General features: G+C 41.1%; 1 protein-coding gene across 1 annotated transcript; it reads right to left on the bottom strand.

Moving 5' to 3' along the window:
* Nucleotides 1-2,265: 2,265 nt before the first annotated feature.
* On the bottom strand, nucleotides 2,266-22,770 carry BRCA1 (BRCA1 DNA repair associated). The gene is given in 23 exon segments (XM_056512213.1): nucleotides 2,266-3,233; nucleotides 4,237-4,297; nucleotides 4,708-4,781; nucleotides 5,985-6,039; nucleotides 6,430-6,513; nucleotides 7,137-7,177; nucleotides 7,669-7,746; nucleotides 8,319-8,406; nucleotides 9,046-9,305; nucleotides 9,308-9,370; nucleotides 9,835-10,001; nucleotides 10,180-10,358; nucleotides 11,888-11,976; nucleotides 12,647-15,973; nucleotides 16,459-16,601; nucleotides 17,051-17,096; nucleotides 18,010-18,112; nucleotides 18,790-18,935; nucleotides 19,793-19,881; nucleotides 20,369-20,449; nucleotides 20,784-20,837; nucleotides 21,264-21,363; nucleotides 21,526-22,770. Coding segments are annotated over 22 exon segments (5,412 nt in total). The 5' UTR covers nucleotides 21,344-21,363; nucleotides 21,526-22,770; the 3' UTR covers nucleotides 2,266-3,129.
* Nucleotides 22,771-22,872: the final 102 nt, after the last annotated feature.

The following is a 22,872-nucleotide window of genomic DNA, read 5'->3' as shown; positions in this document are numbered from 1 at the left end:
CCCCTCAGTCCACAAGCTTCTCCCTGTTGCTTTACTCTGCAGCCTTCACAACAGTTATGAAGCAAAATCAATTACAAATTTATCCCAACAACACAACTGGGACCCAAGTGAACTCCGTCAATGCTCAGCAGCAAAATGTAAAGGACAGTCTGAACTGGGAACAGGCTGCTGACCTCCACATCACCACAGCTCACAAGAATACAAGATAAAGTTATGCCTGATTAACACACATTAGAAAAAAGTTGTGGACAGCTTCTGCCTCCCTGTCCCCACAGTGTCTGGTGGGGTAAGACAGCCCCACAGCAATACTCCAACTCACCTGTGCTGCTGAAAAGGCAGAAACAAAGCCCCAGAACATCTCAAAAGTTTTGGGCTGCTCCAGAACTCAGGTGCTATACCAGACAAGATCCAGGATAAGTATTTCTGAAGAGCCTGCCTGGTACTACAGCTGTGACTGGTACTCTGCACAGCTGAAGGCTGGTGAATGAAGGACAGCAGAAGAGACCATGGCCCAGCAGGCAGCAGCAAAGATGTACTGGTGAGGTCAGGGAACACCTCAGGGAAGGAGACCCAGCTGTAGCAATGCCAGTGCAGTGGTTCCTTGACAAAGGCAGCCTTGCCCTGTGCAAGGGTCATTGGCATTGGCTCAGGATGTGCTTTTGTGCAGAAAATTCAGGCTGTGAAAAGCCAGTGTCCATACAGGAGAGAGAGCAGGGAGAGAGGCCAGCAGGGCACATGCCTGAGGGGTTTTCTCTCTTGGGGTGTCAGAGGGCTCAGCCTCCCTTTAATCCCAATTCCCAGCTCCATATTCCCTCTTCCTTTCCCCATTGCATTCTCTGCTGCTTGGTGTGTAACTCTGTAAGTTCATAGATGATGTTAATAACTTCTCTTCACAGGGGAGCTAGGCAAAACAATTCCTTTCCAGCTGGAGAATCAAGGACAACTGGTAAACAACAGTGAGGGAAACTGGGCAAGCCAGGGGGCTGAGATTTCATAGCTTGGGGCTGTGGTTGGATAGTTGACCCCAAGATGAACCAAAAGTTATAAAAGTGTATAACTTGTGACCAGGATCCACCTTGGATTTGATTTGGGTGTAGCCCCAGCCGGGCTCTTGCACTGCCCAAGGTGGATCCTTTCAATAAATTCCTATTTTATTCCTTTTGCTCTGTCTAGTCTGTTCTTGATCAGCCTTTCCAGGTATCAGTTATTAGCTGACAAAGCCTCAGGCAAACACAGCAGGCACCAACCCTTCCTGGGCTCCCTCCCTCCCTGCAGTGAATGGGATCAACAGCCCTTGCTGCTGAGTGTGCAGCCCAGCCCAGCTGAAAACTGCACTCACCTCAGGTTTCCTGCCCTGCAAAGCATCACAAATCTGCTCTGGCATATGAGCCTGACATACAGAATCACCCACAGAGTGCTCTGAAACTCCAGCTGCTGGGGATTTACTACCAAAGCTGGAAATCTGATGGAGGAGTGCACGTGGATTCATCAGCTCCCCTTGCACTGCCTGCTCCTCTGGAAGCACAGCTGGGCTTGGAAGTCATTTCACTTCATTCAAATCTTACATGAGATGAACACTACAAAGAACACAGAGATGAACACTACAAAAGTTCACAGATAACACTTGATAGATACAGTTTCCACAGATCAAGTCACCTCCAAGGGGGAATAGCAGCACCATGGGTGTCACTCCTGTACAATTATCCAGCTGGAGATGGTACCTGACCTGATAGAAAGAATCTTTGCATCTGTATCTGGGGGACAATTTCACAATGGCCAAAGCAAAACAGTCCTGCTTGGCCTTTTCCTTGCATCTACCAGGCAGTATTTAGTCATTGCCTCCAGCTGTTCTTTGAAATGTAGATTATAAAATACCCACTGCCAGCATGGGCTGCAGAGATAAGAGGAGCACCAGGCTGAGAGTGAGGCTGTGCTGAGCAGCCTGGTTGTTATGGAATATTGTCACACAGAAGGAAACAGCAGAGTGTGGCAGCTGAGCAAGTGCTTCCAGCTCTCACACAGCCAGCAGCAATGCTTGATCAGCCTACCTGCACTTGGCAGCTGCAAGAAAGTTGATAACACATTCACTCCTCAGATTGATGGCAACTGCAATTCTGATTGCATCTCTGAAGTTCTCATTTACATTTTTTACTTTCTCTAGTATGTCTCCACTTCCTTCCCCATTTCAGGAGGTTGGACTAAGGTATTTTTTCACATATGCCTCAAAGCAGAATCTGAGGTTCACATAAAAGCTAAACAATTAGGTAAATATTTGCCAAAATAATTTTATTTCATTTGCACATTCAAATATTTATAAACATACTTTCTGTAACTTTCCAAGACAGCAGCATCTTATCAGAAAACAATTTCTGAACTTAGCTACATTTTTTTTTTTCTTTTTAAAGAAGCAGTTCTGCTCTCAAAGTACAAAATTAGGTATGAAATTGAATTGCTTGGCAACAGAAACAAGCAAGATGTTTTCTTTCATAAAAAACCAATGTCTTTGCAGCCTCACTTTGCAAGCAGGGACTATTAGAAGCAGATTCTTATTGGGCTTATCATGGGTCACCAGGATACTAAAATGCATCTGTTCATTATCCTTCCACAGTGCCACACACACAGAATCAGGCTGACAGCACAGGAACAGGTTCCTGGTTTTAAGCCTTGCCTCCTGTTTGCTCTCAATCATTGCCCTGCTGGGGACCATACCTGTGGCCAGTGTTTCTGGTTAGGGTGACCTGGCACTTTGCACAACAGGAAAGCTGCTTGTAGAGTTTTCAACACAACCATCATCAATCAAGGCTGATGCATTAATAACCACAAAATAGTATTCAGGGTTTGTATTTAAGCAAAATGAAAATATGGATGTTACTCCAGAGTGCAGGAATGTTTAAATTCAAACCCTGCCCCCAAAATGTCCCCAAGTGCCTAAACAGAAACTGTCTGCAGTGGCAAATAACACATCACCATTTCTCTGAGGAGGCCAAACACTACATTTTCTAACTTTTAAAATTTGATCAACACTTATAATCTCAGAGCTCTTTAACATAAAGCTTTAAAGAACAGTGGGAAATTCCACCTTCAGGCTGTGTAAGTAATTTTATTGTCAATGACAGCTGCTGTTCACCCTTAGGACAGGAGGTAAGCACTGATCTCCTGGCATTTGTAGCAAGCCACGCTGTCCAGGACCCACTCCCGAGTTACCACGGCAACATTGCTCTGCTGGGGGATTGCTGCAAGGCAAAGACACAAACAAATGATGCAGCTCTTATCAAGCACTCCTACAAGCTAAAGGTGAGGCCACTGATGTCTTTCAGAATAAGCTGTCTGCTTTATCTGTGGCATTTTAACATGATAAAGAGCAGAAGTCTGAAGCAGAGATGTGGCACTGCCACTCCCTGCAGCAAGGCAGGTGCTGCTGCTCCAGAGAAGCTCTGTGGCCAAGCAGGAAGCAGTGAACACAACAGAAACACTAAAAACAACAAATGCAGCTGTCATCTTTTGATTTAGGGTCTCAGTGACAGAGCTTTGGTTCCTGTCTGCCCAGACACACTGAGTATGTGACAAGCAACGAGTCTCATTACAGAGAAGCAAGAGAAAATCACTGAAGTATTTTCAGACTGTTCTTCCTCATTCCAGGATCTTTTTATTTTCTCATTTTTCCAGTGCCATGGAAACAGCTGGGTTTTTTTACATCATCATCCTGCTCCACTGTTTTGCTGGACTTCACTGCAGCCTAACCCAGAATCCCACAATCCCTATCTCTGAGCCAGTCTGGAACACCTGCACTTTCAAAGTCTCATGGTTTCTCCTGAGCATTTTACTTAAAAGAAAAAAAAACAAAACTACATCTGTTAAGGCTTTTTAACACGACCTTTTCAGACCAAGGGAATCTTGCTCCATCTGAGGCTTTCTCCTAGATTTTACTGGTCCTCCAAGGACACCCTTCCCCACCTTTTAAAAACTATTCCATTAGAAAAGTTTCTGTAAAGCTGATGATACCCAGAGGACAACTGAGGCAATAGTTTGTGTCTGCCAGAGAAGCTTTTAAGGCTGTTGCTGGTTTTTGAGACAGTGTACTTTGTCCTTCTAGATTTTTCTTACAAGACATACTTCCATCTCCAGATGCAGTAGTTCTGATTTCTCTACAACCCTCTGATATTTAGCTATTAAAAGCAGAGATGTGATAGATACTCCATGTGTACCAGAAAGCAGCTCAGGACACTGTTGCTTTACCTCTGTAATCCAGGTTTTCCTTCCAAGCATCTGGCTGCACAACCACAACAGCAGTGGAATTCTAGGATTTTAAGATAAAAAAATAAAAATGCTATTATTGTCCGTCCTTACATAATTCTCATTTTCATATCTATCTACAGAGAGCAATAACTGGGCTAATTCTGCTTCAGAGTTTCACTTCAGAGAGGAATTTAACTGGAGGGAGAAAGACATCAGTTCCTAAGATTCTGCTGTGATTTCTCTCCAGAAATTCTGTGACTACACTCAGTCACTAAAACGCTTTTGGAGCTGGAAAAGGGAGGCTCAGTGCTAATTTCAAGACAAATTAGTGACCTGGCCAACACTAATCATTTCTCCACTACAAGGGAGCCTGTCTCCCAGTGAAGGCTGGCCAGGCCTAGAGCCAAGGGGCACTGCCAGGCTGTGCAGACAGCTCTGGAAACTGGGAGAGGGTAAAAACTCAGCACTTACTGCTGTGTGTGAGAACAGGTCAGGCTGCTTCACCACAGAGGCACCACAGAGCTCCACCATCCACTCCAGATGCTCTGAAGAAATCAGATGAAATCAGTTACCTCAGTGTTTTATATCTCATTCAAGCTGACACTATTTCCTAAGCCCTTGTGTGGTTGTTCCAGTTCACAAACCACCATCATTTGAAAGAGATGTGAACATCAGTAGGAAAAAAAAAAAAAAAAAAAAAAGAGTCCTTTCACTTCCAAACCTGCTAGGGAACTTCAGCTCCCTCCCCCCTCACCTACTAGACAGGTCTGCACAAAACAAAACCCTGAAAAAGCACTGGAACACATACCCAAAAGTCACAATCTATTTCCTCTTATCATAAGGATGCAAGACATGAAATGAAAATTAAAAATGAAGTTAGAACTGTGATTATCTCTCATTAACAAAAGTAGCCAAAGTACTTAATTTGCACCAATTTGTTGAATTGGTAGTGAAGAAGTTTAAGTCTCTCAAGTATAAGAGCCCCAATTGAGGATCACTGTAGCAGGTGAAGGCACTGCACTCTTTGTAGCAATTACTGTAAATGTCAAGAAATGTGAGTATATTTCACCCAGTCAAAAATAAAGTTATATTGGACAAATCAGAAAGTATCTGCTGAATAAGCCACAAAAATTGGAAGTCAAGTACAAATATTTTAGATAGAAAAATTATAGATTAAATTTTCAAAAACTTGTAACATACTTTATTAAATTTTAAAAGTAAAAAATGAACAGCTTTTTGTTTTCTATTAACTTCTAGCTTTGTCATGTTTCACTTTTAACACTTGCTTCTACAGACAGAAGGCTACAATAAGGATGTCAACTGTGAGAAAAAGGATAATTAGCAACTGTTTACTAAGACAGAGGAAAAGAAGAAAAAATGTTCAAATATGAGTGATCAAGAGCATCAATAGCAATTACCAAACAGCATGACATTAATGCTTTTCCTTCAGTGCTAGAGAATCAGAGATAAACTGGATAAAAGGCTTAGTTTGAAATGCAGCAAAATTGCCAGGGGGTTGTCTGAGGACATCCAACATAGAGAACACCATTTCTACTCCATTTGGAGATAGAACTGGATAAAATTATTTACCTACACTTTACCCCATGTGAGTATTTTATAAGTTCCAGAAAAAAAGAGGTAAAAAATTACCCAAGAAGAGGTCAAATGTAAAATTCTGGTGAATGCAGAGTGCCCCTCCAAACATATTTTATGTTAACCATTCATCCAACCCCACTAAAATGACACACCTGTAGTCATATCAGTGAAAGGCCCACAGCAACAGATCTCAAAGTCTTTAAAGATCTGAAAAGCAAGGAACATGTTAGAGTTCATATGGGGTTTTTAAAGGCCAGTGCTTTATATGCTGTTTTCACTGCACTTCCAGGGCTTGTTACCAAGTTGTGACCATTTCACAAATCATACCAAAGCTCTTTGTAACCTACAAACCAGCAGAGTATTAAAGACCACCAACACTACATTATAAAAGGACAGCATTCACTCCAAGCTTAGTGAGCCCCTGCAGAATATCTGCTCTGCTGCTGACAGAGGTCACCCTTCATGGATAAAAATGCTTAATTTGTACAGCTCTGTGTGTCCAGAATAGCAAGGAAATTGGAAGAAATTCCAGATACTCAGCCAGCACAGCCACATATCTGAAACAGAACAGAGTTTGCATCCCTGATGTGCTTGTACCTTTTCAGTCAGGGCCTGTCTGGCCCTCTTAGGACCTTGATGGTTTCTCCCATTGACTACATCTCCTCGAACTTCAAAGGGCTCCTGGAACAGAACAAAAGCAAGAAATCACAAGTTAGAGACTGTGAGAACACTTTCCTGTCAGAGTTCTGCTTCAAAACAGGAAGAGATGTCAGATTTCAGAACTGAAAAATCTATGAGTGTGTTCAGAATATGAATTAAAAGGCTTTGCAAGAGAAATGCTGGAGTAATGAAACTCCTGCAGCACCAGGAAATTTTTAAAGAAACAAATTGTAGTCAAACTGTACAGTAGTCTAGCAAACTAAATAAAAGAAGCAGCACACTTCAAGACTATAATTGTCTTATCAGTAAAGTCTTATTTGATAGAAATTATCTGTACATAACATTATTTCCTTAAGCAAAGATCTTTTGCTCTATGCTATAGTCTATTAATATCAGCTGGAACACTTTTCAAAATATGTCTATAACCTGTTAAAAAATAATAGGGACTCACTCTCTTCAACACCAATGAATGCCTAGGGCCTAAGTGTGGCTTTTGGTAAAACTAGAACTCCAGGTTTCAGAGCTAAAATTCCATATGAAGTATTTAGGCAATATTTGTCTATACAATACAAATAAACTCATAAGTCCATCATGTAACAGCATTACTTAAGCATTTGACATTTCATTCAAGGTAAAAGACTTACCTCATCCAGTATTCTTCCTTCTTTAAAAGACTGGATTATCCCTAAATAAAAAGATCAGAACAAAAAAAGTAATTTTATCCAGCAAAATGGTTTTTCCACTACCAGTATTGTGACTTCATTGCTATATTAAATTGAAGGAATTTGTACTAAAAGAATACTACAAGCATTTAAATAATTTTTAACCATTTATAAATATTACTAATTCTACACTAATTGATGCCATGCATTGCAAATATTTAAATTAAGAGGGACAAAAGGCTTTTGCCATGGTGGGGAGCAACTCAGTGTGGCTATCAAAGCAGAAAAAGTATTCACAAGAGTAAGAAACCTGCTATTGGTCTTGGTTTGTGCTTCTTAATTTTAATTTCTTTTAAAGTATTTAAAAGAAACACTGCGAAAGTCAGATGGGAAGACATGAAGAGATCCTTTTTCTTTACTGTAACAATTGAAGTCTGCATTCATGGTAGAAGGCCAAAGATCATTTATCTCAAAAAAAAAGCCCCAAAGAAACAACAAAATCACTTCTACATACACTGGTAACTCAGTACCCATTTTCCTCCTGCAATGCCCAGGAAATATTTCAGTGTCCTTTCACACACCATCTCCTTATCTGCAGACAACAGCAAGAAATCTTTTAGTTTTGCCATTAGCAAAAAACCACAGGTCAGAGTACTTGTATGGAAAAGCAAACATTCCTTGCTAAGTGCAGCAGCAAAATATCAAAGCTATACAAAGATTCCAAAAATCCAGTATCATGATTCTACTAAACTGAAGGAAATGAGCAGAATTAATCACATGTAACACTTGTGAGCCCTTTTTTTAAATTAATCTTTAAGAGGCAACCAAAAGCATGACTTCTTTGGGAACTATCTTGGTTTTCTTTTGGTTGGTTCTGAACTACTTCACACTAGTGTGCTGTCAACACCTGAAAATTAACCAAGCAGCTGGAGAAACAAATATCAAGTAACAATAACACAAGAAAACTGCCCTCACACTGATTCTGTGAAAGAGAATGAGAAAACTCACAAGCTTAAACAAAAACCTTCCAATGGAGAAAGCAATCAATATCTTTTCCTCAAACTTATTAAATTTATTGCTGACCTGTCTGTTTGTTGTTAGGCCAAAGGTAAAATTCTATATGGTCTGTCAATAGAGGATTTGGTTCCCTAGCTCCCAACAAACCTGTTTTCATTATGACATGGGTTGTTCCTTCAGTAATGTGATTAGATAAAGTGCTCTGAGTTTTTTTCACAAACTTCTGGACCACCAACTGAAAAGCAGTCAAGAAAATAATAGTTAGCAACAGTTTTAAACCTCCCAAAAGCCTCAGTTTGTAGAAGTGTAATGTAATAGGATAGTTATTTTAACAGTTTTATGTGTTGGCACACAGAATGTACATTTCTTTAAGTCACTTCTGGCTGACTTAACAGGCTCAACACTCAACAGGCTAAAGTAAAGCAGAGCTCTTGGTGTGTTTTTTAGCCCAAAAGGCAAATCCTTCTGGACACTGAGTGCAGAAACAGCTTTATTAGCAACTCAGAATTACTATTTACAGAAATACTCATTAAGGATCAGAATTTGGGTAAAGCAGCATTACCTCAGAATACTGAACCAAACTCCCACACAGCCCCTCCCCAGCCCCAAGGCTTTCTACAAGTCCTCTGGCTTTGGAACCATGTGTTTTCCCCCCAGACACTAGGGATCATTTAAGAAGTTCAAATTTCACTGTAATTAGTGAAATTACAGGCAGCATTCTCACAGTTCTAGGAGTGATAAAGTTTGACAGAAATTGCTGCATTACTCACCTGCAATTCCTACCAGATTTTTTTTACTGTACTTAGAGATGGAGGACTACAGTGGCAATCAGGAATTATTAAGCAGTGATCTCCAAATTCTGAAATTTACTTACATGCTCACTGTGATTTAGACCTGATGCCACAATTGACATTTCTTTCCTCTTGGACACAACTGGACTTGCAGCATTTTCTTTCCCAGCTGCATTGTGTAGAACAGGCACAGGAAAACATGCACTTCTCTTTAATTTGTGCCCTGGGCCACAGCTTTGATCAGTGTTCTGAGCTACAACAGGCCCACCTGTGGCTTCTGCAGTTTGAGGGATAAAAAGTCCTAGAGAGGAGGAAGAGTTATCTGTACTCTGGGTCACATTCCAAAAAGATCTGATGAGACAGATGCAGTGTTTTGCATGGTCCCAGATTTCTGCTCCTCTGCATCTTCTGAAAGAAAAGAGAAATTATTCCTTTAGAAAACTTCATCTCCTTCTTGCAGTCATGGTAGAAGGTTGTTGCTCTCTTTTAGGTTTAAATTCTGCAGTTACTTCCTCTCCTGGTGTTTATTGCTTCATCTTTGCCTTGATCATTACTTTTTCCTGATCTACAGGCAAGACATCTAGAACACCTGTGAAACTTTCAGCAGCATATTTGTCCAAGTGTCTGAATTTAGAAGTGAGACAGAGAAACACCTACTACTGTCAAAATGCTGTCACACACCATTTGATGGGCAGCCACACAGCTGGGCTACCAAACAAAGCAGTAACACCTTTTTAAAATAACCAGGAGCATATGAACTAAAATTATGGATTTACAGGAAAAAGCTGTATATTGCTGATATGTAAAAACATGAAAAGGACAGGAGAAAACCACCAGAAATCAAAATGTACTGGGTTTCTCTTATATGTTACCTGCTCCAAGCTGACACTGCCTGTGCTCTTGCACTGCCTCCTGCACAGGTTTTGTCTTTTCAGAGGGAGTTTTGTTCTTCAGAACACTGTCACACTCAGGGCCTCTCCCCACATCCAATCTCTTTGTTAAAGATAATTTAGAAGATGGAAGCAACAATTCTGGAGACCTTGAGAGAGAAAAATTGATTTTAATATCCTTTTTGCTCTTCTAAGTATCAGAAAAATAGCAACAGTGAAACTACTGTTATTTCCCAGAAGGTCAGAGATACTTAAGATTCTTTTTTTTAAAATAAACATTTAGAAATAAACATAAAAGCCCCCAAAACTCCAAACAAAACCACTGACCTGTTTTTTTCTTTCCTTGTTTGTTCCTTTTCAAAAGCTCCTTTAGTACTGGAAGGTGGCAGCTCCCTATGGACAGGTAAAACTTCACAGTTCTGACTTCCATTCTGCTTTAGCACTGCTTCAAGTGCAGCCATTTCTTGCTGAAGTTTTTTCAGGCTGTTTTGCATAGCATTCTTCTGCTGCAAAGGAGGCACAAGAATGCCAACATAAGCAAACTCAGGATTAATTTCTTCAACAAACACTTGAAAATTAGAAATAGCAAAATAGTTTTGAATTAAGTTTTTTGCCACGTGTTCAAAAAGTGACTATGGTGCATTTATTGTAACAAATAGTGCACACATCCCTCACCAGAAGCAAGAACACCCAAATATTTACACACTCATTTTGCCACTCAGGTTATTTCAGTTTAGATGTCTTAGAGTTTAATCAATCAGAAAACAATTCCTGCACAAATTTATTTGAAAGTAATTTAGTCCAAACTCTATTAGTAGCTCAATCCATGATGTTCATTATTAAATTTTAAATGGAGTCTTCATTTTCAACCATTACTAAAAGCCCCAAAGATTATTTAAAGGACTAAAACATTTCATAATATTCTTCCTTATGTTCCCCCTCAAAAATTACATTACATGATCAAAAACATGCCACAGGCAGGCCCTCATAAGAATAGCTCAGGGTTCCAAAGGACATTTTAAAAAACCCAAACCCTTCACTTTACATGATGAAGCAATTTCCACAGAACTGAATATTCCATTTGTAGCTCCAGCACTGGCACCATGTGGAGCCTCTTTGTTACTGAACACATAAAAATTCCCCAGCAAACAGAAAACCATCACCACACCACAGCCCAAAACCCCCCACCCATCCTGCCATTAACCCTTTCAACTTTTCTCCATGAAACTCCAATAGAAGCAATGTCCTGCCAGTGACTACATTTTACACTGATGCTATAAACAGAAGAAGCACCCATAAAGCACAAAAATCAAATTCACTTTTTTTGGACATACACAAAACCCATAGGGCTGATAATGCTGAAGAGAGAGCTGGCATAAGATTTATCTTAAAGTCACACAGGACAAAGAAAAACCCCAAAGAAAAACAAAAAAACCCAAGCCCCTAATCCTCAACTGAACCCCCAAATCACCCAATACATAAAGTCAGGCCACTGAGCAGTGTTCAGGATTTTAACAGCAGACAGAAAATACAGTGCTGGACACACCTCTCATTAGACACTGCCTGCTGGGACTTGTGTCTGTAATACTCTAATATGGAATTATTTGATTTAATCTTTACACAGAGAAGTCTCAGTGCTTCTTCATATCATATTGTAACAAATCTAATCCTTATCACCAAATCCTTATAAATTCTTATCAGTAAAACTTTAAAATAAAGGGAGCTGACATTTCCAGCATTGGACAAGTGTGGAGATGCATTAATTAGCATCCCCCACAATTAAGCCCTGTAACCAAGAGCACATCACCAGCTGTGGCCATTGCAGTGTAAGGTCAGCAGATGTGGCAAAATTGCACAAGTAATGGCATAGAAGCAGCTCTACAGTTCTTTATTAATTATACTTCTTGAAGTAATTTAGTGGCAAAGGATTATGATGAAAGAAGTTTTCCAGTGTATTAACTTCACAGCTTGCATGTGCTTTCTTATCTCCTGGAATGCAAGTTGCTTCTAGCATTCAGTGCATGAACTCACCCACCTGTGTAGTGAGGATTTCCCCCTGAGAGAATGGTCCACAGGAATCTTCTACAATACTTATTTCACTGTCAGATCCAGATTCAGCTTCACCTTGAAGAAGGTGGAAAAAAACTCCCTGGGTTAAAGAAAAAACTCCACCAAACAACAACAAACCAGCAAACATTATCCATAATCTATTAACATGTAGAAGTTTTAGAGAACTAATAACTTTAACACTAAAGTAACAAGTTTTGAAAATGTTTAAGTTACAAGGACAGATCTCCTGTAAGTGAACTTTTCAAAGAATACCATGTCACATACATGACAAAGTAAATAGAATTCAGTGTTTCAACAGGGATGAAAGAATCCTCAACATTTACAAAGGCCATAAAAAGGGCAAAATATTCACTATAAAATTCTACAGCCAATTTCAACAAACATTTCCTCTGGGGTGAAAGCCTGGATAGACTGTGAAATTTTGCTGACAATGCAAGTATCACATTGCAGAAAAAGAATGAGCATTTCCCTCAAACAGCAATTCCCACCAGACAGTCTAGTGCCCACTCTGTTCACTTGTGATCTGAACAAAGAAAACTGGAAGAACATAATTTACAGGAAATAAACCACTGAAGGCTTTTTGTTTGATTGTTTAAGGTTGATGCATTATTCTAGAAGAGCAAGCACCCCTTAAATACAGAACAAAGTTTCCATACAAACACCAAAAATCTTGGTGCAAGGACATTACAGACACAGCTGCAGAGAGAAAAATCTTGGTTTGTACCTAGGTTTGCTCCCATGTCTGGGTCTTCTTGGCATTCATCTTTGCTTGTCTTCAGCCCTTCATTACAATTCTGAGTTTCTTTACTGTCATTTACACTGTTCATATTTTTGGACTCATGAGCTTCTGGTAAATCTTTCTTGAGTTCTTGTGCTCCATCAGGTGATTCTTCAGACATGTTGGACTGGGAAGAAAATAAGTTGACAGAGCATTCTGACCCCTGGCTTGGTGAAACACACACATTACTTAGGGCAGCTTCAGGCACTTTCTGCACAATATTGTCATCATTGCTCACACTGTGAGGGGACATGCTGGGACTCACTGCACACTCTACCAAAGATGCCATTTGTTTATCAGTCTGCAAAGGTGTGCTTACTGATTTGCTGAAGATTAATGCCTGAAAACATGGCAAGTCTTCATCCTCACAGGACCCCTCATCTGAAGATGGCAGTTTCTGCACTCGTCTTCGAGACTTTTGGATATCTTGAGATCTTGGCTCAGAACTTCCATTTCTATTGTGCAGCTCTTTTCCCAGGGCACTGTCACTTTTTACAAACACTGCAGATTGTTCTTTCCTATCAGTTTCACATAAACTGGTGTCCTCAATATCAGTATCAGAGCACAGTAAACCATCAGGGGTTTCAGACAAACCTCTAAGATCATGATTCTCTCTAAGTGGTTCCTCCAGAGCCTCTGCAGCTGAAGACTTGGGCACTGCTGTGCTAACAGTTTGGGCTGCTTGTTCTTCATTCCCCTTTATAGGTATTCTTTCTCTTTTGCTATTTTTTGTCCCAGTGACTTCACAGCTGAATTCAGCAGGGTTTTGCTCACAAGTTGCAGGACAAATCATTGATGTGGATTGAAAATGTAGAATTGGTCCTTTGCAATCAACAAGTTCAGTCTTTCCTGCCTGATTGCTTTCTGAACTGAAGCTGATTTCCTGACCTGAATTTAAATCATTTTGTCTGGAATCATCATGCTCTGTGTTACTCTGATCACTCTGGCTTCCACCACTTTTGATGGGATTCTGTCTCAACTCACTTTCTATCCCTATCTCTGGCTTTTCGTTGTCCTGCTCTTCTTGTAGCAATCCATTCTTGTGCTCAGTCTGAGCAGTGCCTGTTCTTGCTGGTGTCAGAGTCCCTTCCTCTGCAGCCTGTGAAATGTCATCCCTGTGCTCTCCTGTGCTGACAGCAGAGCAAGGCACAGGATCAACAAGGGCAGACTCAGAGGCCTTAAGCTTCTCTTTCTCAGAAACCCTGCTCAAGTTTTGAGCAGCTGTTTTCTCCTCTTGCAAGCTTTCTGGTTGTAATTGTTTGGTAGCCTTATTTTCTACCTGAGCAGCACATGATAGAGTTAAGGTATCAGAAGGAGGATTTTTCACTGCATGTGCCTGCCTGGGAGTCTGAAAAAGGCTGAAGGATGAACGCTTGGAATGCCTGAATATGTTTCGCAGATACTGAGTGTCTAAGTCACCGTCTTCAGCTTCCTTAGTCAACTCCAAAACATTTTTAGCCATTGGCAACTTTTCACTTTTGAAGTCCCCTGGAACACTTTGTGGATCATGCCCACATTCCTGGGGACAAGCAGCAGGTGATTCAGACACCTCTTCAGTCTTTTGAGAAGCAGTGTGCCCAGCAGACACTGAAGGAAGTGGAAGGAGGAGAGGGCTGCCTAGGATTTCACTGCCTTGAGAACTTGTGTCAGGCACAGTGGAACCACAGTTTGAAGGCAGATGTGAAGGACTGAACAGACTTCTTCCAGTTTCTGCAGTGCCAGGTAAATTCTTTAGACCAACCTGCATTTCATTTGCTTCCAGATCACCTCCCTCCAAATTAGTGACTGGCCTGTAACTCGACTCATCTTGAGGCTCATGCAGATCTTTGCATTTAGCAGAGTGAGCTGCCCCACTCCTTTGGTCTCCAGAGACAGACCTTCCATGCTCACTGTTATTCTCTCTTGCCCCCTCTACTTCTTTCTTTGTTTCTTTTTTCATTTCTGCAGAAAGTAACTGAAGCCTTCTGCTGCGTCTGACTGGATTTTGCTCAGAGTCAGCTTTCCTGGGCTCCCCACTGCTTGGATAGCTGTCAATCTGTGGCTCAGCTGCATCAGGAAAAACAGAGTCTCTATCCACTACTAGCTGTAGAGAACACATAGTTCTGCTAGAATGCCTGCATCTTTTTGCTGCAGAACCTCTTTTTTTGGTGTTTTTCTGATCACAGTTATGCATTTTTGGGTCCTCATCACAGCTCTTGGCAGGGACCTTCTCAGTAGCTTTCTTCAATGTGGACTCTCCTCCTTTCCCAAGTTCTGTTAGTGTATTATTTGCCCTATCCTGAGAGAGGTGACTCTCATTAACAGCAACACTTCCATCACATCTTTTCTTTCCAGCATCTCCAAGGCCCCTATCATCACTTTGAGGGCCCCCATCTGCCACTTCTGTATCCTTTTTCTTGATGAAATCCTCAGGTTGCAGGACACAGGCAGACTTCCTCTTTTGTTTGAGTCTGTCTTTGCTGAAATTCTTCAGGCACTTACCAGCAGCCACATCTTCCTTTCTCCTAGTAGGCAAAATGGCTCTCAAGGTAGAAGGGGGATTTGATTTCCTCCCTCTTTTGTATGTTCTTCCAAATATTTTGTCTTTGATGCTTTCTGCAGTTTGTTTTGATTGCCTCTTTTTCCCTTCCACTGCTGCAATTTCCATGGAATCTGCCATAGGGTCAGTCTTTTCTGAAATACAGGACTCTTTATCTGATAAACACAGATCTCCTTCATCTGAAACATCAGCTGATGCAGCAGATTCATCCAAGGAAGAACTGGAAGACAAAATCTCATTGCTTTTTGAAAACCATTCATTGACTTTCTGAATGCTCTGTTTCAGTCTCTTCTTGGAGACTTTATTTGGGGTGGCAGAGTGAAGTGTCTCTGGCTGAGGTATCTGCTCCAGAGGAAGCTCTTGGTCATGGAAAGAGTCATTCTCAGGTTCACATGCCTCTACAGCTTCTACATTTTGTACATCAGTATCTATTCCCTTGCTTTTATCCAGCTTGCCCTCTGAGATACCTTCTAAATCAAACCCTCTGTTTTCACTGTGGTACTGAGTTTGCTGTTCATCCATTTCTTCTGTGTTCTTGAAGAATGATGTGTCCCCATCAAGTGTGGGACTGGCATCACCTATTCTGTCACACTGCTCTGGGAGCAGGTCTACAGCAAGAAGATTTAAAGGAGAACTCTGGCATTCAGTCACATTCACTTGGTCAGGCTTGGCACATTCAGTGATGCTCTGAGTGCTTTTCTTGCTCAAGCATTCCTTTGAGAAATCACTTTCACCTGTTAGATTTACAGGTACAATAAATTATTAACCTCTATTTTACAGACACAAGCACAATAACAAACTTAATGGCTACTTTGTTTTAAAAGAACTGTTCTTATTTCCCTCCCAACCAGAATATTACACTGCACAAATCTCCCTCTAGAGAAAGGCAGAAAGATCATATTGCATATTCTTCTAAATTTTCAGATGAACTACCAGCCAGTGCTTTTTTCATGTGTAATATGGCTCATGCAGAATAGATTAAGTTTTGTACTTTGATCAAGTTACTTTTCTTCCTTTCTGTTCCTGTGCATAGAACATCCACATTTTAAGTATTTAGGCTACAGGAATAGTCTCGTATTAGCTGTAGGCATCAACAGAACTACATTACACAAGACTGCAAGCATATATATACAATCATGTGAAATAAAATGTTAACTAAAATGTTAACTTGTGGTATCTTTCAAGCTTAATCACCTTTGCCACCAAAATATCAACTCACCTGTGACATTTGGGAGAGCTATTTCTTTGGCACACAGCTTGTCAGGCTGTGCATTGCAAGAATTTTCATTCCCTTTCTCAGCACTCTCAAATTCTTCCAGACTTACTTGAGGAGAAACCTGAACTGCTCCTTTGTCTTCAAACCTGTTGGGAAAGGAAATCTACTTTCACTGCAGATAAAACCATAATAAACAGATAGAAGATGATACTTATTTTTCCCTTTTTGCTCTCTGAAATAGTTTCTGGAGAAGTCAAGCTGCATGACTGACATTCACCACAATAGAACTCTTCAGTATCAGGCCATTTCTTTAAAAGATTCTCTCTTGCAATCCTGAATTTAGCATTTACTTTCTAAAGCACTTTTCTATGGAAAATCTATGTCCACAACAAACCATTTAGAAAACAGTTTCAAGGCATGCAATATTGCAAACTGTTGGAATTCCACTGCCCATTCTACCCTAATGTCCTCAAAGCTGGAAACCATTTGTCAGCTTGAGAATTCTATCAGTCCCATGCTAAGAAACCAGAACACAGGAAATGAGAATACTGAACTATCTTTAGAAAACATGAATTCCTTAATCACCTTTACTTACCCAGTTTTGGTTGCCTGTTTAAAAAACTCTTCAGATGATTCAGAGCCTGAAAACAAATCATCTGTTACTCTGGTTGGAATGATTCAGAGGAAGGTGACTTGCCTGATTCAGTGGTTATTATCACACACATGCCTACTCCTTTCTAGAGCTAGATGCATTCAACTTTTAGCAGATGAAATCAAGTTCAATTGTGAAGTATTTTACCTAATTACAATGATTTCTATGTATAACTACCTACACGTCTCCAGCATAAAACTGTGTTTAAATACAGAGACTGGTAACAGACTGGTATCTAAGAGTTAATCATTAAAAGTTACTTTCTAATTTCTAAATTTATACACAAAACAGCTACGAATATTTAGAATTTTGAGCTGGAAATCAGAGAAATATATTCAAATGTCTCTCACAGATCCTTTGATCCTGGCAGATGCAATAAGGAAAAAAGAGAGGAAACAAACCCTACCCATTAACATCAGCAATTCCTTCCTTGAAGGAACAGCATAAAAAATAAGCTATGTGTGGCATCTGTCTTGTTTCTCATAACAATCAACATCAGATACAATAAAATTCTGAAAAGCTCAGACAGTTGCAAAAAAATAATAACATCTCAAACAGATTTCATTCTCATCTTAAGCACTGGTGACAGGCTTGGTATTCTTCAGGAAACAGTGGCTACCTTTAGCTGTAACAGCTATAATTTTCTGCACATCTGTAAACACCTTCTCTGGATCTTGTGTACCAAGGGTTAAGGGCTCACTACAGCAGCCATGATATAACAAACTATGTTAAAAATGCTTTTGATTTACCAACTTAGAATTGTCCATAATTTGTCCCTTTGTTGTCATTTTGGGTGTTAAGGAGAAATTAGTGTTTATAAAGACTTTGAACATAATCACCTTTCATTACTTTGCAAGCATTGTACATTGGATCAGTTAGTGTGGATTTACAACAGATCTTACCAAACTCTATATAAGTACCCTTTTGAGAATCAGATTTCTGGGGCTTGTTTCTTGGGTGACACATTTTGGCATCTGTAAGCTGAATATTCACACTAGCTTCCTGCTGACAGGAAAATAGAAAAGAATAGTTATTTACAACAGTGGGGTATTAAAAAAATTCATAGCTATTTAAACTTTAACAGGGGGCTGATTTAAATGCTTAGTTCATATACATTGGTACCTTCTATGCACAATAGAAGTAATTTATCATATTGACATCAGTAATTAAATGTGTCAATAGAAACAACCTATCATGCATTTAACAGATCAAATCATTAACAGTTTGATCTTACATTCTAACATTCTATTCAGCATCAAGCAGATGAAAACAGAAACAACATGCCATGGACAGTCACACACACAGCAATTACTCCAAGGTGGGAAATGCCTTATGAATCCTAAGTGATGATCTTACCCTTAAAAATGTAAAAACCCTACAAGTAGATAGACAGCCTCATGAAACAAGCAGGTGGAACAAGTTTTCAATCCTAGTTTCAGTAACAGACTGTATTATGGCAATATTATGTATAAGGTCAGGTCATTTTATGCAAGCATCTTTCTCAAGTAGGTTAGGAAGACAAAAATACATAGATGACCTTGTCCAGAATATCACTCAGGTCAAACAACAATCTGAGATCAACCCAAAATCTCCTACTTCATTCTTTTATGTATATGCACATAAACACATTCCAAATACATTTTTAAACAATCCACAAAAATAAAATGGGAAAAAACAGTTACCAAGGTGATGTTTTCTTGTTCATTGCCTTTAGCACTTTTTCTCCTGTTTCTGAAGCCCTTACTTTGGATGACAGAACTTTCTTTACACAGGGACTCAGCAGCAGTGGCTTCCTTGGATGTTTGAGGAAAGTGATGACTCTTTAAAACTAAAACATGTTATAAGGTAAGAAAAAATAATTTTTTTACACTGAGTATGACTCAAGTATTACATATTAATGAAACAGACTTGTGTAGACTCTGTGCACTTAGTGCACATACAGCTAAAATATGTTTATTCAAGAAAGAAATCTTGTTGAATTACTAATCTGATTATTCTAAGTGTTCATCAAGTAATAAGTAAAATCTTGATCCTGCCAATTAATTTTCTCAACCAATTTTGGTTATATAGATAATCTAGCAAGAGTAGGATCTAATTCTAGTTATTTTAGAATGTCTGAGCAAGTTGAAAAGAATTAAAAAATAAAGTCTATTTTTTATAGCAGAATATACAAAACACTACCATCTGCCTCCAACCACAATGTCTGATTTACCAAAATATAAACAGGCACATGCCTGACTTGCCAATACTCTAACAAAACACCTTTATCTGAGTTCTAGAAAGGGGAAATTTGGATTCCCTGAGGATCTGAGTGGGATGATTTAACAAACATGAGTTTGTTACAGCACCTGCTAATTCAGGCTCTGAGACTGTTTAAAAAATTAAAACTGCAATAATCAATAATTTGGGCATAATCAAAAGCAGGACTTTTCCTTACAGTTACAGATTAAACATTGTTTGATACACCATCAAACACACACAGTAAAATTGTTCAAGAGGTTTTTCTAAGAAAATATTGGAAACTTAATGGAACTTATGCTTCTACATCCAAGAAAAAAACCTTTTGATAATTCTTCCCATATTTATTACTGCACAGTAAATGGGATACCTTGTAAATAATCATGATATGTCAAAACCTGATTAAAAAAAATAAATAAATTGGGGGCATACATTCACAACACTTACACTTCACTCCAGTGTCAAGCTCAAAAGCATGGATAGTTTCCAACAGTCCTTCAATTAGTTGCTTAAATTTGGAATTTTCTTTCAGACTTCTGAAATAACATCAGAACTTCAGTTATTTTAAGACAAATGAACTCCTGTTCATTTATAGGATAACTATAAATATTTCTTGAATCTTGGCTGTACCAAAAAAGGGATAAAACTCCAAAGTGGAAAATGAGACAATAAGAAAATGTTGTCAAGGAATAACAACACAATTCCCCCAAACAATCCTTACTATGGGAATTGAAACTATCACAAAAGTGAACATATCATTTTCTCATACAAGTTTAGTAGAGGGAAATCAGTTGCAAGGATTAAACACCAATAGCACAGATATTTGTTAAGAGAGGTGTGATCACCTGGAAAAAGCTCACATTGAGGCAAGATACTACATTTACTCCTTTAGAAAAAGACTTAAAAAACCACATTTTCTTCTGTATTTCAGTCCTATGCTAATATATTTCAAGCCTATTGTTAGTCTTTGCTCAGAGTTCAAACACCTCATCCTCCATCCCCTTACAAACACACAGTCCTCACCTCTTGGTAACTTCAGTCTTACACAGAGGACACTCCACCACACCTTTTTTCTTTTTGCTGATAAGTTTGAACATGCAGAACCTAGAAAGAAAGAACACTTGTGATGGTAACAACAGAAGGATATTATTTTTCCTAAATCTGAGTGTGCAGATTGAACACTTAGAGAATCAAGTATGCATTCTTGTTCTGGTGTTAACTGATCCCCTTTGACACATTTGTAAGCTGCAGTTCTCTCTTCTATAGAATTGACTTTTTCCCCTCAAGTAGCTATGTGGGAAGTTATCAAACATGATTAGCACTGAAGAAGCATATATGGCAATTAAAACCTGTATATATGGAATTCAAAACTATAAACCTAAAATCATTATATTTGGAAATTAAAAATTGCATTGCACTTGCAAGTTTTCAAACCCACCTGCAGAATATGTGATCACATTTTGTTGAAACAGGCTCTTGTATCACATCCAAGCTACAAAGAGGGAAACAAAAACAAGAGCACTGAGGTTTTAGACATTGAGGAGGCAGACTTCAACCAGAACCTTTGCTATTTCAGCATTTGCTTGCATTAAAGAACTACATTTACCTTTCAGAGACAAGGGACAAAACCCCACAAGGCTTTATAATTACATACATTTTTTTTCTCTCACTGAGTAGAGGACTCACATATTCAGGTTTTAATAGAAAAGCAAAACTTACTAGAACATAAGAGCAAAATATAAGTTTTTTCTTGCACTTTCTCATGAGCCTTACAGAACATCAATATATTTAGTCCTAAGCACAAGCCTCTTTGCTTTCTGGTAAGCCATAGAACTGACAAAGTATTTTCAAAGAAATGAGGAAAAAAAACTAACAAACCTTCAAAAATTACCTATACTGGTATTATTCCCTGACATACCATATAGGGCACTCCAAGTTCTTCTGCATAGCTGAAAGCACATTTTGTACTTGTCCAATAGTAATCACTGAGAAGTCCATCCTTCACATCCAAAAATAGCCTAGAGAAAAACAAATTATTATCAGCTTTGCTCCTGCAAAAGTTCCTGTTGTGTCCCGTGACTATGCTCTCCCACACAGTTCTGCTCTAAGTGTAGAATGGTACCAAACAAAAAACGCTGTTTTTATTTAAGCACCACTTTGCAGTACAGAGGGGCTCTTACCTGAACCTCGAGTTAAAAACTCTCGAGTGTCTCGTAGACAAAGCAGAGGCCAGAGAAATGTTCGGGTGAAACTCAGCAAGGGCACAAAACAGGGAGAGCAAGAGGGAACAGCAGCAAAGCAGAGGGCAGAGAGGCTCATGGAAAGGAACCTGGCCGTACCCACACGAAAACAAAGAGAAAGCGGCCGAGCTTCCCGTGGCGCAGCTCGGGGCCGGCCCTGCAGCGAGGCCCGGCCGCAGCCTGAGCGAAGCGTCGCGGACGGGCGGGGGGAGCGCGGGCAGCGCCAGGGAAATAGCGGGGCAGTACCGGAGCAGTACCGGGGCAGCGCCAGGGAAATAGCGGGGCAGTACCGGGGCAGTACCGGAGCAGTACCGGAGCAGCGCCAGGGAAATAGCGGGGCAGTACCGGGGCAGTGCCAGGGCAGCGCCAGGGAAATAGCGGGGCAGTACCGGGGCAGTACCGGGGCAGTGCCGGGGCAGTGCCAGGGCAGCGCCAGGGAAATAGCGGGGCAGTACCGGGGCAGTGCCAGGGCAGCGCCAGGGAAATAGCGGGGCAGTACCGGGGCAGTACCGGGGCAGTGCCGGGGCAGTACCGGGGCAGCGCCAGGGAAATAGCGGGGCAGTACCGGGGCAGTACCGGGGCAGTACCGGGGCAGTGCCAGGGAAATAGCGGGGCAGTACCGGGGCAGTGCCGGGGCAGCGCCAGGGCAGCGCTAGGGCAGTGCCAGGGAAGTACCGGGGCAGTGTCGGGGCAGTGCCGGGGCAGCGCCAGGGAAGTACCGGGGCAGCGCCAGGGAAGTACCGGGGCAGTGCCGGGGCAGTACCAGGGCAGCGCCAGGGCAGTACCGGGACAGCACCAGGGCAGTACCGGGGCAGTACCAGAGCAGTGTCGGCGCGGTCAGTGCCAGGGCAGCGCCGGAGCGGTAAATGGCGGTGCGGGCAGTGTCAGTCCCAGGGCAGCGCCGGTGCTGTCAGTGCCGGAACGGGCAGTACCAGAGCGATCAGTACCAGGGCAGCGCCGGAGCGGTCAATGACGGTGCGGACAGTGTCAGTTGCACAGTAGAGCCGGTGCTGTCAGTCCCAGGGCAGTGCCAGTGGGGTCAGTTCCAGGGCGGGCAGTGCCAGGGCAGTGCCGGTAGGGTCAATGCCAGGGCGGGCAGTGCCAGGGCAGTGCTGGTAGGGTCAGTTCCAGAGCCAGGCCACGGCCGGGCCCGTCCCGCCTCAGCCCGCGCCGCCTTTCGCGCCCTTCCCGCCCCGCCGCGCGCAGCCAATCCGGGCCCACGGGGCGGGGCAGGCCCCTGCAGCGCCCTCTGACGGGCTCCTTCCGCCTCGGCCGGGCCGCGCCAGC

This window comes from Oenanthe melanoleuca, chromosome 27, assembly GCF_029582105.1.
Source record: "Oenanthe melanoleuca isolate GR-GAL-2019-014 chromosome 27, OMel1.0, whole genome shotgun sequence".
In the NCBI taxonomy this organism is placed as follows: Eukaryota; Metazoa; Chordata; class Aves; order Passeriformes; family Muscicapidae; genus Oenanthe; species Oenanthe melanoleuca.
The sequence above is the reverse complement of the archived record's forward strand: the minus strand, read 5'-3'. Positions and strand labels throughout refer to the sequence as shown.